The sequence below is a fragment of the Typopeltis vanoorti genome, chromosome 15 (genome assembly GCF_054136105.1).
Source record: "Typopeltis vanoorti isolate ZY-2024b chromosome 15, IOZ_Tvanoo_1.0, whole genome shotgun sequence".
NCBI classification, from domain to species: Eukaryota; Metazoa; Arthropoda; class Arachnida; order Uropygi; family Thelyphonidae; genus Typopeltis; species Typopeltis vanoorti.
The window spans coordinates 3,228,924-3,246,183 of NC_143563.1; the positions used below are offsets into that span (position 1 = coordinate 3,228,924).

Consider the following 17,260-nt stretch of genomic DNA (forward strand, 5'->3'; position numbering starts at 1 on the left):
ATCCCTAGCCTGGTCAAGTCTTTCTAGTGTGTTCTCACCAATATAGTACATCAATAGATATCTCATTACACACACATGTATAACTTTACATTTACTAACATTGATCAAAATTGTTTTCGATCATCGGTCAAATGGCGAGGCACAAGTTTGGCTGCAATGCAATGCATACATAAATTTTCCATAAGAATCTCATAACAGACAGTTTTTGAAATGTTTACTTCTTCAGCTACCTCACGAACAGTTAAGCAGTAGTTAGAACAGATGCTTCATGAACTTTTGCAACATTTTTTGTCAATTTTTGATGTTGACAGTCATTCTGAACAGAGATTGTTGTCAACTGAAGTTTGGCCATCTTTGAAACATTTCTACCACTCATACATTTAAGTCTGGACTAAAGTCTCATTCCCAAATGCTTTTTATAACATTTCAAATGTCTACATGAAAGATTTTTCCAATTTGACACAAAACTTTACTCAGATTTGTTGATCATGAAAATTGCTCATTTTAAACACAACAAAAAATTGGAGACACACCAAACACAAGTTGACACAAACAGACATACTACAATAACTAAGCAAAATGTAAATATAAAGAAAGAAAAGATGCAGTATGAGAGGAGACTGGCTGGTCAAGCCAAGGTTAACTCAAGGGAATTTTTCCACTCCATGGCCAGCACAAAGAAGAATAATTATCCTTTCCTTCATGTTTACACAGTGATCAGAATACATTATGCAAATTATGGAAACAACTATAGACAATCGACATTTCAACCTTCACATTATGGTCATCATCTGGAGTATACACATATATACAAAGAAACAAGCTGCATTACAATCTACATGGCATGCTAAAGTTACTGACAACTGTTACAACTATTGGCCTGACCTCTGGTGAAAGAAAAAACTTTACTATATCAAAGCTAGAGTCCTATTATTATTATTATTATCCATTAGGTTACAAAATTAAATTAAGCTCGAGAGCAACATGTTTACAAAAAGGAAAAAATCAATAAATAATGAATAAAGTTATTACTTATATAAGTATACATATAAATTACAGCCAACTGGTATAGAAGAATAATTATGGCAGATTAACAGTGGATAACGTTGGATAGTCATGCAGCAGACTAACAGCTGCAAAGGATATAGTGGAATTATTGAACAAGCACTTTATCAGCATATATCACACTGTTGTAAATGATCTGGTGCAATATATATATATATATATATATATATAAGAGGCAAGTATTAGGAGAATTAGAAGTGAAAGAAACAGAGCTGTATCAGATATCAGATGTTGGTTGGGTTAGATGTGAATAAGGCTCTGGGAATGGATGACATAATCACGACGTATTTTTAAGGAATATACACCACAATTGGCTATGCCCTTGACTTGGTTATTTAATGAAAGTCTTGCAGTAGGTAGGGTTCCTAAGGAGTGGACAGAAAGCAAAATAGTACCACTCCACAAGCATGGTTCTAAGACAGAAGTCTCCAACTATAGGCCAGTCTGTATATCTGCAATCGTGGTCAAGGTGTTGAAGAGATTGGTAAGCAATAGAATACAGAATTGGGTTGATGGACATCACATTCTTTATGAAGATCAGCATGGATTTATAAAGGGTAGGTCCTTTTAGTAATTTACTTGCATTTTATGATAAGGTGACAAGTGCGTTAGAAAAGGGAGAATCATATACAGCGATATTCTTAGACTTTGCAAAAGTGTTTGATAGATAACCACATGATAAGTTGGTGTACAAGCTACAGAAGATGGGAATAGATAGTATGCATTGGTGAGATGGATCAGAGATTGGCTCTCTGAACTATACCAGCAGGTTGTGTATGATGGAGCACTGTCTTAAAAAAGAAGGGTAACCAGTTGCATGCCGCACAGTTCTGTTCTTGGGCCCTGCTGTTTAACTTGTTTGTAAATGATATATCATGTGCATTGACTGGGGATCTTCAGTTGTTTGCTGATAATGCAAAGTTGGGAAGAATTATAAGTAGCACTGCTGATGCTGAATCTCTTCAGGAAGATTTGAATAGACTTTTTACTTGGACAAAAGAATGGGGTTGCAGTTTTAATATCAATAAGTGCAAGGTGTTACATTTTGGAGTGTAGAAATATAAGGCTGTGTACTATATTGATGGTGCTGTAGGAGGTAGTGGATGAGATTAGAGATTTGGGAGTGATGGTTGAGAGTCGATTTAATTTTAGATGGCATATTGCTAGTGTTGCAAAGGCCACATCATAGTGCTGCTATGATAAGAAGTACTCTAACATGTAGGGATAAGGAAGTAGTAGTGCCAATGTATAAGGCACTGATCAGGCCACACTTGGACTATTGTGCCCAGATCTGGTCACCTGGTTTTCAATGTAATGTGGAGACATTGGAGAGGATCCAAAGGCAAGTGGCTAAGATAATATTAGAACTTTGGAATGCTGGCTATGGAGCGAAGTTGAAGAAATGTGGATTACAGAGTTTGGTGGATAGGTGGAAGAGAGGTGATATGACCGAGACATTTAAGTTAATGAGAGGATTTTATCAGATTAATCCAGATGGGATTTTAAAAAGAGTAGAAAATGAGAGAGGAAGAACCAGAAGTCATCCCTGGAAGTTATGTAAAAGTATGGTGAAGAAGAGTGTGAGTAATAGATTTTTTACATGGAAAATTGTCAGTGAATGGAATGCATTACCAGAATGTATTGTTACTGCAAGAAGTGTTAAGGATATTAAGGTTTGTTATGATAAATATGCTATCCATTGAATGAACCTCCCATGAAGGGTCTGCCAAATCCATGGAAGGTGTAATAATAATAATAATAATAAATTATTGCATTGCAGTTTTCGCTAGGCTATTTCCCAATGTTGCTGCTAGATGGCAGCATATGAAACATGCAGCTAGTAGCACTTGTTGGCACAATAATTCAAACATTTGGGAATTTCCTGGACAAACCTCGCACAAATCTGCCATCCATCCAACCATTGACTTCTTTGCTCAGATTTGGATTGGTGTCTTCCAAGAGCACACTAAAAATATAATACTTAACCCAGTAAAGAAGATAGCAATTAGGTTGATTAATGACACTTCTCTTGCTACTTCACTCCATTCTCTTTCACGCAGTCATCCAGTTTCAGATGTTTGGCTTTTTTACAAATAGTTTCATGGACATCCATCATTAATCAGAATTGGGATCAATAATGGCCTCACTCTTTGCTAAATCTGACAAAATGTGTGCAGCAACAGGTCAACATCCTTTCCCAGCTCAACTCTCATGAGTCCTTGCAATAATAATAACTTCAAACTCAGAGAACAAATTTTTAATGATCTTCATTCAATCCATCTACTGCTCTCTTGTGGAAGTGTCCTCCTTTTTATGTGTTAAAATCCAATATTGACAAATTTATTCTATCCCTTCTGTCCATTCACAGAGTGTAGTATAGGTTAAACAACCACTTGTAGATGCATATACCATAAGAAAAATTTCTTAACAGCATACATTAAAATGATGTACTAAGTTGTTTCCTGAAAACAGATGAAATAGTAAAGCATAATACTTACAGGAGGCCCTGGTGGTCCACCAAAACCTCTCAATCCCTGTGGACCTTGAGGTCCTCTTTCTCCTTGTGGGCCTGAAGGACCAGGTTCACCTGTACTTCCCTGCAATTACAAAACAAAAACTATAATACAAATATAAATAAATTATAAACTATAAATAAAACAAAAGCTAAGGAGTTATGTCCATGCAAGGTAGAGGAGATACAAGGGGGGAAATACGGGCAGTGATTGTGAGGTAGTATGGTGTAAAATAAAAGTGAATACAGTAAAATACTTGGATGTTGCTATATACATGGTAATCTGGAAGTTAGTGGCTGTTAAATGTATAAGCAGATTAGCCAATCAAATAGGAAAAAGGTGATCATTATGGCTGATTTTCATTATGGCAATATTCACTGGAATGACAAGACAGTAACTAGAAGTAGACAATATGAATTGTTGGAAGTGCAATACATTGTTGCATCACAATGAAAAGAATGTAAAACTGGCTGAAAAGATAGATGGTGAACATGAAAGAAACATAAATGAAACAAAAGCTAGAGAAACTGAGGGAGTGAAAGAATTCAAGGATGTAGAAGCAAAAGTTAAAAAATCGAAATGAAATGAAAACTAGAGAAACTTAGAGGGTAAAAGAATGCAAAGATGTAGAAGTGAATGTCAGTGATAAGGGAGTGAAAGAATGAATGAATGAGGAAATGGAAGTAAGGTTCAGTAGACCAAGAGGTAGCAAAATTGCAGGAGTGATAGAGAGTGAAATTGTTGGAATGCAAGATTTAATGAAACAGTTATTGAAAATGAAAAATGAAATGAGGAATATGCAGAGTGATATTAGACATTTAGTGGAAACTAATGAAAGTGTGCAAGAGAACAGAATGAAAGAAAAAAAGAGTAAAAGAGGTAAAAAGTGATTCCAGGATAGCAGTATATAGAGACTCCATAATTAGAGGGTTAGTTACTCAGAGAGTCCATAAGGTCTGCTATCCAGGTGGGAGAATGAGTAGGATAATTAAGGTGTTGGACATAAGGAAGAAATGAGCAAGAGAGTTAGTCATGATTATAGGGACGAATGACTTAAGTAGACATAAAGAGCATGTGAGGATGAATATCAGGAGACTATTGAGAAGAGCAAAAGAGAACAGTGTAGTAGAAAAGGTTGTCAGTGTGTTGCCGAGGTATGATGATGATTGTGATGGAGAGCCAAAATCATGAACGCTATGCTAGCAGAGCTGCACCAGAGAAAGTGTTGCTGGATAACGGTACAGTGTGTGGAAGTATAGTGTGTGAAAGAGATCAGAAGAAAGAGATGAAGGGAAAATCAGGAGAGTGGTACTGAAGAGACAGAAGTGCTTGGCAGTGGAAACAGTAGTAGTGTGAGAGATGAAGAGAGAATGGGAATGCAAGAGGAAATATTAGAAGATTACAGAGAAGACTGACTTGTAACTGGTCTTTGGGATGTGTGATATGAAGACAGATCAAGGAATCCAGTGTGCAAAGAATTGTAAATAGCAGGAAGAGAGTGAATATGATTGAGACATTAAGTGAGTAAAGGGTTGTTATCAGGCTTATGTGGAAGAATTTTTCATAGAATGGGAGAAGAGAATAGAACTAGGGGGTAACCCTGGAAATTGTATAAGGAGGTTTTGAGCATGGACATATGGAGAAGGTTCTTTGCATGAAGAGTGGTTGGTGAGTGGAATGTGGAATTCTGAATCTAAAGTAATTAGAGCTGAGCTGCATAAAGTTATCATGAAATTTTGATGGTATATAATTATTATTAACATTAGAACTATAATGACTCAAAAGAATCATTAGAATTAAAGTTGTTTATGTCTTTAAATGATTAAAAAACTATTTTATGAAGAATTTTTTTATACATTAACAAATGAATAAAAAATTCTAGAGTAATTATGGATATTTTAATTTTGGAATACCTTATCTCCTGGAGATCCTGTTTTGCCCTGTCTTCCACGAGCACCTCTATTGCCCTATAAAAGAAAAAGAAAAAAAATAATAATATTTATATATATATATGCATATATATTTCTGATAACGAGAGGAAATATTTAAACTGAAACCATAATTTATATTAAAACCATACTTTAAACAATATGAGATGGTAATTGCTCAATATGCAGTCTCTCCTGGTCAATTCAACCCTGACTTATCGTAGTGCATCCTGTTCCTACTAAACAGGCTCTGATGAGAGCAAGTATTTCTACTGTAATGGAACACCTTGCTAGTCAGAGTAAATGCCAAATATTCTTAAGTAGCAGATGACTTTCATTACCTAGTGAAATACAACCACCTTGTGTACTGGAGACTTGAAGTGGTTACTGCCATGTTTGGTCCCAAGAGCAAGGTTTCAGGTTTCTCTCTCTCTACCAATCTTCAAAATACAATGTGACTTCATGCCAAACATACTGCAGGGAATCCACTTCTCCACATTCCAGAGAACAGCAGTAAAGCAGTTCCGCAGACTGGCTGCAAGTTAGTGTAAGGGACCAAAACAGATGCTAATGCATTTTTTAGTAGGCTTCCTGATTAAACGGTGCATAATTGAAGGGGGGCGCTAGTGGGTCAAGTACTGCGGACGTGTTTTGAAGAGCTCCTGATTCAGATAAGTTTTTACTAGGAATAATTAAGTATATATGAGTAATTTTTTCAGTAAGAGTGGCTGTAAACGTTGTACGCTACCGGTATTATTAGTGTGGGTTTTTTTTCCTTGTCTAAACTAAATTACGAAATCGTTATTATTAGACCTAGTAACCGGCAGAGAGAAAAAAAAAAAAAATGGCGGCGGCATTGTCATTCCATGATTTGAATGTAGATTTCAGTCGTTTCGTTAAGTGTGAGGTCTGTTATATATATGTATTCCTTCGATTACATAAATGATTTGTGGATGTTTAGTGCACATGGAAGAAGGGTGTGACCTGAACGAAGAACTAATGAATGCGAATATGAAATTGATGACAGAAAGTGCTAGTACTGATTGCGTCGCGATTGCACGTTTGAAAGAAATGGATGGTGAGCAAGAGAAGCGAAAAAATGTTAAAAAATCAGGAAAAAAAGAAAAAGAGCGATTTGACAACCGTAATGGATGTTAAAAGGGACAAAAGTGAGGTGAAAAGAAACGAAATTGAGAGAACGAATGAAAGTAGAACTTGCGTAATGCAGAAATCGCAAGTAAAAAAAATCGAAAGAATAAATGATGGCGAAAGTTCGACGCATGTTGGACCGAAAGTACTGAAACAAAGAAAGATGAATGACAGTAAAAGTGAGAAGAATGATAGCGAAAGTTGGACGCATGTTAGTCCGAAATTACGGAAACAAAGAAAGATAAATGAGAGTGAAAGTGAGAAGAATGATAGTGAAAGTTGGACGTATGTTGGACCGAAAGTACGGAAACAAAGAAGGATGAATGAGAGGGAATGTGAGAAGAGGGGGTCGAGAGTTAGAAAGTTAGAAAGATTTAATGATACAGAGAATGTGTCGCGAGGTTCGCAAAGTGAATTAGATTGGATGAGGCAAGAAATGAAATGGATGCGGAATGAAATTAAGAGAATTCAGGTCAAAACTATTAAAATAAATCATGATGGCATGAAAGAGTTAACGAAAGATGAGCGAGTGGCGTTGTATGGCGACTCCATTATTAAAGGTGTGCTAGAGGATAAAATGCACAAGGTATGTTTTCCAGGTGGTAAAATAAGTAGAGTGATTGAGGCATTGGATATGAGGTGGGAGTGAGCAAAAGAGTTAATTGTATTAATTGGTACAAATGATTTGAGAGAGAACAAAGAGCATGTCAAAATGAATGTCAAGAGACTGCTTGGAAAGATAAAAGAGAATAGTGTGACAGGAAGGGTGGTCAGTGTGTTGCCTAGGTATGATTGTGGTGAAATGAGGCGGAGAGCAAGGATTATGAATGGTATTCTGGCTGAAATGTGTGAGGAGATGGGTGTACAGTTTGTTAATGTGTGGAATGAGTTTGAGGGACGAAGTGAGCTGTATGGGAGCAATGGACTGCATTTGAGTGGTTATGGTGTGAGTCGCTTGGAGAGACTGCTGCTGGAAGGTAGAGAAGTGAATAGAGAAAATGAATCAGATCGAGAGGGGAGTGATGTGGAAGAGCAGGAGAGTAAGACAGGAGAGATTGAAGAAGTGGAAATGAATGGAGAGGTGAGTGGTATGAGTATAGAAAATGAGAGAATGGGTGTGCAAGAGGAGCAGGGAAACGGGGAGGCCCAGGGTGGACAGGGACACACAGCGTGAGAAAGGTGGATGCTCCAAGAGGAGGTGAGAGCATGTGTAGGCAGGAAAGTAATGGGATGACCAGGGATCAAGAGGAAACAGATGTTGTTGCAAAGGGTTCTAAAATGAAGAAGCAGAAAGAGAAATGGCCCCAGTCCAGCATGGAGAGAGCACATCAAGTGAATGGTATCAGTGGAACTAGCTGTAGATCCAGAAATGAGTTGTTGTGTTTGTATACCAATGCTAGAAGCATAAGAAACAAGGCGGATGAAATAGTTGCACTAATTGTGTCTGTGTACCCAGAGATTGTTGGAATAAGTGAGACATGGTTAGATGAGGACGACATCCTGACAGGAATAGAGATGGAAAGGTATGATGTGTTTCGTGAGGATAGAAGGGATAAAAAGGGAGGGGGAGTGCTATTGATGGTAGAGAAAGAGTTATGTCCATACAAGGTAGAGATGCAAGAGGGAAATAGGGCCAGTGGTTTTGAGGCAGTATGGTGTGAGATAGAGGTGAATAGAATCAAATACTTGGTGGGATGTTGTTATAGACCTGGTAATGTGGATGGTGGTGATAGTGAAATGTATAGTCAAATAAGCCAAGCAAATAAGAAAAGGGTGATCATTATGGGTGATTTTACTTATGGCAATATAGACTGGATTGAAGAGATAGCGACTGGAAGTAAAGAAAATGAGTTTCTTGAGTTTTTGAGGGATAACTACCTCAGACAGTATGTAACAGAGGGCACACGAGGATTAAGGGTCTTGGATTTGGTCATCTCATCGGAGGATGTAATTATAAATGAGGTGTCAAATCATCCACCAATTGGTGAAAGTGACCATGAGGTGATTACCTGGGTGGTTGCCAGCAGTGCAAGGACCCCTGTGAAAAAAGAGTATATGTGGAACTACAAGGGGGGGTGATTATGAAAAGCTCAGGAGACAGCTTGCAGATGTAGCATGGAATGAGGAGTTAGCTGGAAAAGAGATCAATGCAGCTTGGGGGATTTTCAAAAACTATTTAGTAGATGCAATGTCTAAATGTATACCACGGGTGAGAAGGTTAAATAATGTAGGTGTGAGATGGATGAATAAAGAGATTAAGCATGCAATACAGAAAAAAAAAGGCATTGTGGAGACAGCATAAGAGAAGTGGAAGTAACCAATTTCATGAGGTCTACAAAGACCAGGCAAGGAGGGTGACTTGGTTGGTGAGAGTAGCTAAAGAGAGGTATGAACAGCAGTTAGCTAATGAAGCCAAAAAGAATCCTAGGGAGTTCTTTCGATATATAGCCAGCAAAAGAAAGAATGATTATGGAAGGATGACATTGATTGGAGGAAATGGTATAAAGACAGCTGTTGCAGAATGTGTTGTGGAGATACTTAATGAGCAATTCATAAAGATCTTTCAATCTTGTGAATGTGACTTCATGGAGAGATTAAGAGCAGTTGATGATAGGGAGGAGAGACTGACTGTAAGTGAGCAAGAGGTGTTTGGGGAGTTGAGTAAACTAGATGTAAATAAGGCTGTGGGACTTGATAATATATCACCACGTATTCTGAAGGAGTGTGCCAGAGAGTTGACACCTGCCTTGACATATTTTTTTAATACGAGTCTTGCACTTGGTCAAGTTCCTAAAGAGTGGAAGGAGGGCAAGATTGTGCCACTTCATAAAGGAGGTGATCGAACTCAAGCATCAAACTATAAACCTATCTGTGTGTCAGGTGTTGTGGTTAAGTTGTTGGAGAAGCTTGTGAGAACTAGGATCCAGAGTTGGGTTGACAACAATGGTATAATCTTTGATGGACAGCATGGATTTGCTAAAGGGAGGTCATGTTTTAGTAATCTACTTACTTATTACAATAAAGTGACTGCTTCCTTGGACAGAGGAGAAGGATACACAGTAATATACTTGGATTTCGCAAAGGCTTTTGATAGAGTACCTCATGATAAGTTGACAGTCAAACTAGAGCAGATGGGGTTGGATATTAGTTTAGTGCATTGGATTGGAGACTGGCTATCTGATAGGTATCAACAAGTTGTGTATGGGGGGTGCAATATCCAGGAAAAGGAAAGTCACTAGTGGAGTGCCTCAGGGGTCTGTTTTAGGGCCATTACTATTTAACTTATATATTAATGATATTGGTGAAGATTTGGATGGAGATATTCAGTTGTTTGCAGATGATGCAAAGTTGGGACGAACCATAAAGAGTAGTGAAGATGTTGTGGCCTTGCAAGAAGACTTGAATAAATTGAGTGATTGGGCAAGCAAATGGGGATGTGAGTTCAATGTTGCAAAATGTAAAGTTTTAAAATTTGGAAAACAAAGATGGGATGCAGAATTTATGCTTGGTGAGAATATATTGTTGGAAGTAGAGGAAATAAGAGATCTGGGGGTGATAGTGGATAAGGATCTAAAATTTAGGGGACACATCGCCAAAATTGTGAAGACAACACAAAGACTTCTGGGAATGATGCGGAGGACACTGACATGTAGAAGTAGGGAGATACTTGTTCCAATGTATAAGGCTTTGATTAGGCCACACTTGGACTATTGTGCCCAGATGTGGTCACTGGGTTTTCAGAAGGATGAAGAGATGTTGGAAAGGGTTTAAAGGCGACTGACTAAGGTAGTTTCTGACCTCTGAAATGTTGAGTATGAGGAAAGATTGAAAAGATGTAATTTGCAGAGTCTCGTGGAGAGAAATAAGAGGGGAGATATGATAGAGACCTACAAGTTGGTAAGGGGTTGTTATAGGATCAATGGTGGAGAAGTTCTACAGAGAATAGTGGGAGATCAGGGGAGAACCAGAGGTCATCCCTGGAAACTGTATAAGGAGGGTGTGAGTAAGGGAGTGAGAGGCAGGTTTTTTTCGTGCAGAGTTGTGAGTGATTGGAATGCCTTGCCTGAGAGCGTGGTGTCTGCAAGTAGTTTGAATGTGTTTAAGACACGGTATGATGAGATGTGTGTGTAAGATAAAAGGACCTCCTAGATGAGTCTTTGACTCCATGAGGTCTTGTTTAATAATAATAATAATAATAATCTCACGGCCAACTACACTGCTAGGTCATGCCTGGAGGGAGTCAATGTAATGTATGGGGGGGGGGACACTGTCGAGGCCATGTTGTGGCTGGAAGCTAGATACTCGCTGTATGGGTGACATGTTCAAAACTATATTTTCTCCCACTCACTGTATGTTTCACTTCTCTTTTTCTCTTCAGTTCATGTTGGAGGTTTAATGGAATATTATCAGCACTGAGAAAGGATTAAAACAAATTTTAATGCTTCCAATATTTCGTCTCAATCACGGAGACATCTTCAGGGATTACAAAATACTTTTTGTAACAACACACACAAATACAATTCAACAATGAGTGAAACTAAAGTCCTATCTAGGTGGTGCGCCATCTATGGACGTTTGCAGGGGGCCTAGGATGTAAAGAGGGATCTCTGATAATTAATGTATCACAAATTTTGGGAAGTTTTACGCAACCATATTTGTTTAAATTCCTGAGTGCAGATGTAAATTCAAAGAACAGTCTTTCTTTTTTGAATTTAATATGGTGGAGCATGGTGGTTTTTTTCCAGGAGATCCTGTGGGTTGTATCCAAAACATGGTCTGCAAGGCCAGATTGACCATAATCGTGATTATAAATGTATGACTTGTGTTCTTCTAATTGGATGGTTGCTGATCTGCTTGTCTGTCCGAAGTACGCCAGTATACAGGAACAAAGTACTCTATATACTCCAGGCACCGAGAGAGGAGAGAGCTGATCTTTGGTGGAACGGATAAGGGTTGCAAGTTTAAGGTGGGGCTTAAAAGCTGTAGGGAGGTTGTACTTTTTTAATGATCTGGTTATTTTTTCTGATGTGTGCCACGGATGTAAGGTATGGTGACAGCATTTCTGAAGTCTTTCTGAAGAGATGGTAGGGGAATGGGGAAGGACTTTATTATTTTTTAAATTCTAATCATTGTAGCCATTGGAAAGGAACGTGTTGTGAATGTGTTTGAGTTCGGTTGAAAGGGCAGTTTCACTGGAACAAAGATTGTGGGCTGTATTGGTTAGAGTTTTAATAATGCCATATTGCTGAGAGGGGTGGTGGTGGGAGAGTTTGTGAATGTATCTGCCTGTATGAGTAGGTTTTCTATATACAGAGAAAAAAAAAGGTTACTATTAGGAAGGTGTGTTACTAAGGTGTCTAGGAAGGGTAAACTATTGTTATTTTCCTTTTCCATCGTAAACTGGATTCTTGGATGTAGACTATTGAGGTGACTGAGAAAGAAGTCTAATGTGTCTAGGCCATGAGGCCAAATAGAGAAAACATATTAGATGATCTGATTCTTAGATGTAGATAGACTATTGAGGTGACTGAGGAAGGAGTCTAATGTGTTTAGGCCATGAGGCCAAATAGAGAATTGAGGTGACTGAGGAAGGAGTCTAATGTGTCTAGGCCATGAGGGCAATTAGAGAACACATCATCTACATGATGTGTTCTCTATTTACATGATGTGTTCTCTAATTGTCCTCATGGCCTAGACACATTAGACTCCTTCCTCAGTCACCTGAATAGTCTACATCCACCATGCTCCACTATAGTAAATTCAAGAAAGAAAGACTGTTCTTTGAATTGGCATCTGCACTCAGGAATCAACCTAATTTAAACAAATGCGGTTGCATAAAACTTCCCAAAATTTGGGAAACATTAATTATTAGCGTTCCCTCTTTACATCCTAGGCCACCTGCAAATGTCCATAGAGGGCACACCACCTAGATAGGACTTTGGTTTCACTCACCGTTGTATTGTATTTGTCTGTGTGTTGTTATAAAAAGTTTTTTGTAATCCCCGAAGATGTCACTGTGACTGAGACGATATATTGGAAGCATTAAAATTAGTTTTATTCCTTTCTCAATGCTGATAATATTCCATTAAACCTCCAACATGAGTTCACTCACTCAGTCACTCAAATGCAATCCATCACATCTGTAAAATTTCTTTCTTCCCTCAAATGCATGCCATACACTCACAGACTGCACTCCCTTCTCCTCGTACAGCTCCACTGACATACCATTCATGATTCAGGCTCTCCGTCTCAATTTCACAATGACAACCTTTCCCACTGTACTGTTAGCATTCACTCTCCTCAATAACCTCTTGATATTTGCCTTTACATTCTCCTTATGTTCACTAACATCATTTGTTCCTACAACCACCACTAATTCTCTTGCTTGTTTTCCTCCTCATATCCAAAGCATGATTATCTTCCTCACTTTCCCTCCTGGATAGCAGACTTTATGGACTCTCTTAAGAACCAATCTTCTAATAATGGAATCTTCATACACTGCTAGTCTCATATCAGTTGTCACCTCTTTTACCTTTTTTTCTTTCATTTTATTCTTCTGCACACTTTCATTTGTTTCTACTAAATGTCTAATATCACTCTGCATATTCATCATTTCATTTTTCATATTGAATAACTGAAATTGAAGAACTATCTAGAAGAAGCAATATCCAAATGTATTCCAAGGGTCAGAAGTTTAAATAAGGTAGGCATGAAATGGATGTAGGAAGAGATTAAGCATGCGATTCAGAGAAAAAAAGACATTATGGAGGCAGCATAAGAGAAGTGGTAATAACCAATTTCATGAGGATTACAAAAACCAGGCAAGGAGGGTGACTTGGTTGGTAAGGGTAGCAAAAGTGAAGTATGAGCAGCAATTAGCTAATGATGCCAAAAAGAATCCTATGGAGTTCTTTCAATATGTAGCCACCAAAAAAAAAAAAAAAAAAAAAAAAGAAAAAAAGATTATGGAAGGATGACATTGATTGAAGAAAATAAAGACAACTGCTGCAGAAGATATAGTGAAGATACTCAATGAGCAGTTCATGAAGGTCTTTCATTCTTGTGAATGTGACATGATGGAGAGATTGAGATCAGTTGATGATGGGGAGGAGAGACTGACTGCGAGTGAGCAAGAGGTGTAATGGGGAATTGAGCAAACTTGATGTTAATAGAGCTGTGGGAGTTGATAATATACAGACATGTATTCTAAAAGAATGTGCCAGGGAATTTACATTTGCCTTACCATATTTTTTTAATATGAGTCTTGCACTGGGTTGGGTTCCAAAGGAGTGGAAGGAGGGTAAGATTGTGCTACTTCGTGAGGGAGGTGATAGAACTCAGGCATCAAATTATATGCCTATCTGTGTGTCAGGTGTTGTGGATAGGTTGTTGGAGAAGCTAGTGAGAACTAGGATCAAGAATTGGGTGGACAACAATGATATTATCTTTGAAGGACAGCATGGATTTGCTGAAGAGAGGTCATGTTTTAGTAATCTACTTACTACAATAAGGTGACAGTTTCCTTAGACAGAGGAGAGGGATATTTTGCAAATTAGATTTTGCAAAGGCTTCTGATAGATTACTGCATGAAAAGTTGATAGTCAAACTAGAGCAGATGGCGTTGGATATTAGATTAGTGCATTGAATTGGAGATCAGCTATCTGATAGGTATCAGCAAGATGTGTAATGGGGAGTCATCTGCTGAAGAGGAAAGTCACTAGTGGTGTGCCTCAGAGTCTGTTTTGGGACCATTGCTGTTCAACCTGTATGTTAATGATATTGGCAAAGACTTGGATGGGGATATTCAGTTGTTTGCAGATAATGCAAAGTTGGGACAAACTATGAAGAAGAGTAGAGAAGATGTTTTTGCTTTACAAGAAGACTTGAATAAATTGAGTGAATGGGCACAGGAATGGGGATCGAGTTCAATGTTGCAAAATATAAGGTTCTAAAATTTGGGAAACAAAGATAGGATGTAGAATTTATGCTTCATGGGGATATATTGTTGGAAGTGGAGGAAAAAATAGATCTTGGGGTGATAGTGGATAAGGATCTGAAATTGTGTTAGGGGACACACTGTCAAAATTATAGGGCTTAGATTAGGCCATACATGGACTATTGTGCACAGATTTGGCCACCTGGTTTTCAAAAGGATGAACAGATGTTAGAAAGGGTCCAGAGGCAACTGACTAAGGTAGTTTCTGATCTCTGGAATGTTGAAAATTAAGAAAGGTTGAGAAGATGCAATTTACAGTCTAGTGGATAGGAGGAAGAGGGGAGATGATAGAGACTTACAAGTTAGCAAGGGGTTGTTGTAAGATCAATGTTGGAGAGGTTCTACAGAAAACAGTCAGAGATCAGAGGAGAACTAGAGGTCATTCCTGGAAGTTGTATAAGGGATCTGTGAGTAGAATAGCGAGAAGCAGGTTTTTGCATGCAGAGTTGTGAATGCCTTGCCTGAGAGTGTGGTGTCTGCAGAGAATTTCAGTTTGTTTAAGGTGTGGTGTGATGAGCTGTGTGTATGACAAAATGACCTCCTAGATGAGTCTTTGTCTTTATAGGATCTTGAGATAATATTGATAATAATGATAATAATTTTTTAACACAGTTTATTATCTTTCAAAGAAATTACATGAGCGGAGGGTACAGTGTGTTACATGTTATTAAAATTATAATTTAAAAAAAAAAAAATTTAAATAAAAAAATAAAAATAAAATAAAAAAATATTAAAATTATTATGATTAGGACAGTGTAATATTATAATTAATGTTAAAATTAATAGTAATCCGAACAAAAATAATTTATAGTTATAGTTTTACATTAAAACAGTTAATTGTCATTTAGATTTTAATTTTACAATTCGTTTTTATTCACAATTCACATTACAATTATTTTTTTTTATTAACAAGAAATAAATAATACTATATGCATTCATTTCACTTTTCACAGTAATAATTAAAATAAAAAAATAAAAAATCGACAGCAAAAATGAACAAAGACTTTACAATTTTACAACTTTACAATTCTGCATTAACCATGTGTACAATTCGGTACATCACCTTACTTTCACTTATCATTACCTCTCAGAGAATGACATATATTTTATAATATTTAGGCAACAGCGTTATAATTTCTTACATTACACTTTTCACTCTTAATATCTTTTTAATTGCATAATGTGAGATTCATGTAACAGAATAATAACGATCACAGTGATCGTTTGCAAATATAGTTCACAATTACACAAGGTAGTTGATATGATTACATGCTGCATTTTACATTTTATTATATATATTTATTTATTTATTTCCCTGTTTTTTATTTGACAAAGTGTTATCTTTATCATACAGCTATTTACATTTAGATTATTTACATATTATATTTTCAGTTTAGTACAGAATGTTATATAATAACAATAACAATAATAATTATTGTTATTATATGAAATAGGTATACAGGTAGTTTACCTGTATATCTATTCTCATCTATATGAACAATATTCGTCCTCACATAATAAATGACACAAAAATAATGCAGATGATATAGCAATTTAGCACACAAGCCGTAATCCTCAACAATCTGAAAAAGTCCGAAACAATTCAATAAAAGGCACAGAATGATGGGCAAAGGAACTTAAAGATAAACCCAGAAAAAACAAAACTGAGCATCTTCTCGACTGATAGAAAAAACAGACACAATTACAATCCCCAAATCAAAATATATAATACCAAAATAGAAAATAACAGTCTCCAAAATATTTAGACCTAACCCTAGATACTGAACTGAGATTTACAGCTCATATTACAAATATATCTAATAAAGCTCTTAAAAAGCTTAATATCATCAAAAGGCTTTGTGGAACAAAGTGGGGTGCAAAACCGAAGACATTCTAAACTACATATACAGCACTCATACGACCCACTATGGAATATGCCTCATCAATCCGGGCTCCAGCTTCTACTAGCTCAAAAGTAAAACTTGATAAAGTACAATCAAGAGCAAAAATTATTATAGGTGCAGTCTCATCCACAAATAATTTAAAAGCTCAACAAGAGTGTGGGCTTCACATACTAGAAGACAGAAGAAAACTCTCCAGTTAAATTCACTAACAGAATCACATCTCACTCAGGACTTTTGATGCCTGTAGAAGAAATTCTAGACTAAAGAGATCATCTACTTTACAATACGATCATGAAATTAGAAAACAAATCAACTTAGAGCACCTGTCCATTGAAATAAGCAAACAGCCATTCTTTTCCACTATTCTATCAAAAAACGCAATGATAAGTTTAAATTTCCTAGAACCCTGTTCAAAAAAAGGATTCACAGAAAGAAAATAAAAGAAAAGGACTTGACACTATACATCACTTAAATAATCCAAACCATGTCATTGCCTACACTGATGGATAATCTGATGAAGCACTCAACCAAGGAGGTTCAGGGGTTCTTCTAACTCTACCTGGAGGCAAGGAAATGCAAATCAAAACCACAGCTGGTAAAATAGATTCAAATTTCACTTGTGAATTAACAGCCATACAAACAGCTCTCAAGTTCTATTTCTCAAATCCAGTAATAAACAATACAGAAAGAATAACCATCTATACA

At 37.0% G+C, this 17,260-nt stretch overlaps 1 protein-coding gene across 2 annotated transcripts in view; it reads right to left on the reverse strand.

The window, feature by feature from the left end:
- LOC150098312 (uncharacterized) overlaps positions 1-17,260 on the reverse strand; it is a 733,595-nt gene that overhangs the window by 642,258 nt on the left and 74,077 nt on the right. For both annotated transcript variants that reach the window (XM_090404774.1, XM_090404775.1), the window contains exons 5-6: positions 5,492-5,545; positions 3,564-3,662 (exon numbers count right to left, since the gene is read on the reverse strand). In XM_090404774.1, coding sequence (XP_090260900.1) covers positions 3,564-3,662; positions 5,492-5,545 — 153 coding nt within the window. The remainder of the gene's footprint in view (positions 1-3,563; positions 3,663-5,491; positions 5,546-17,260) is intronic.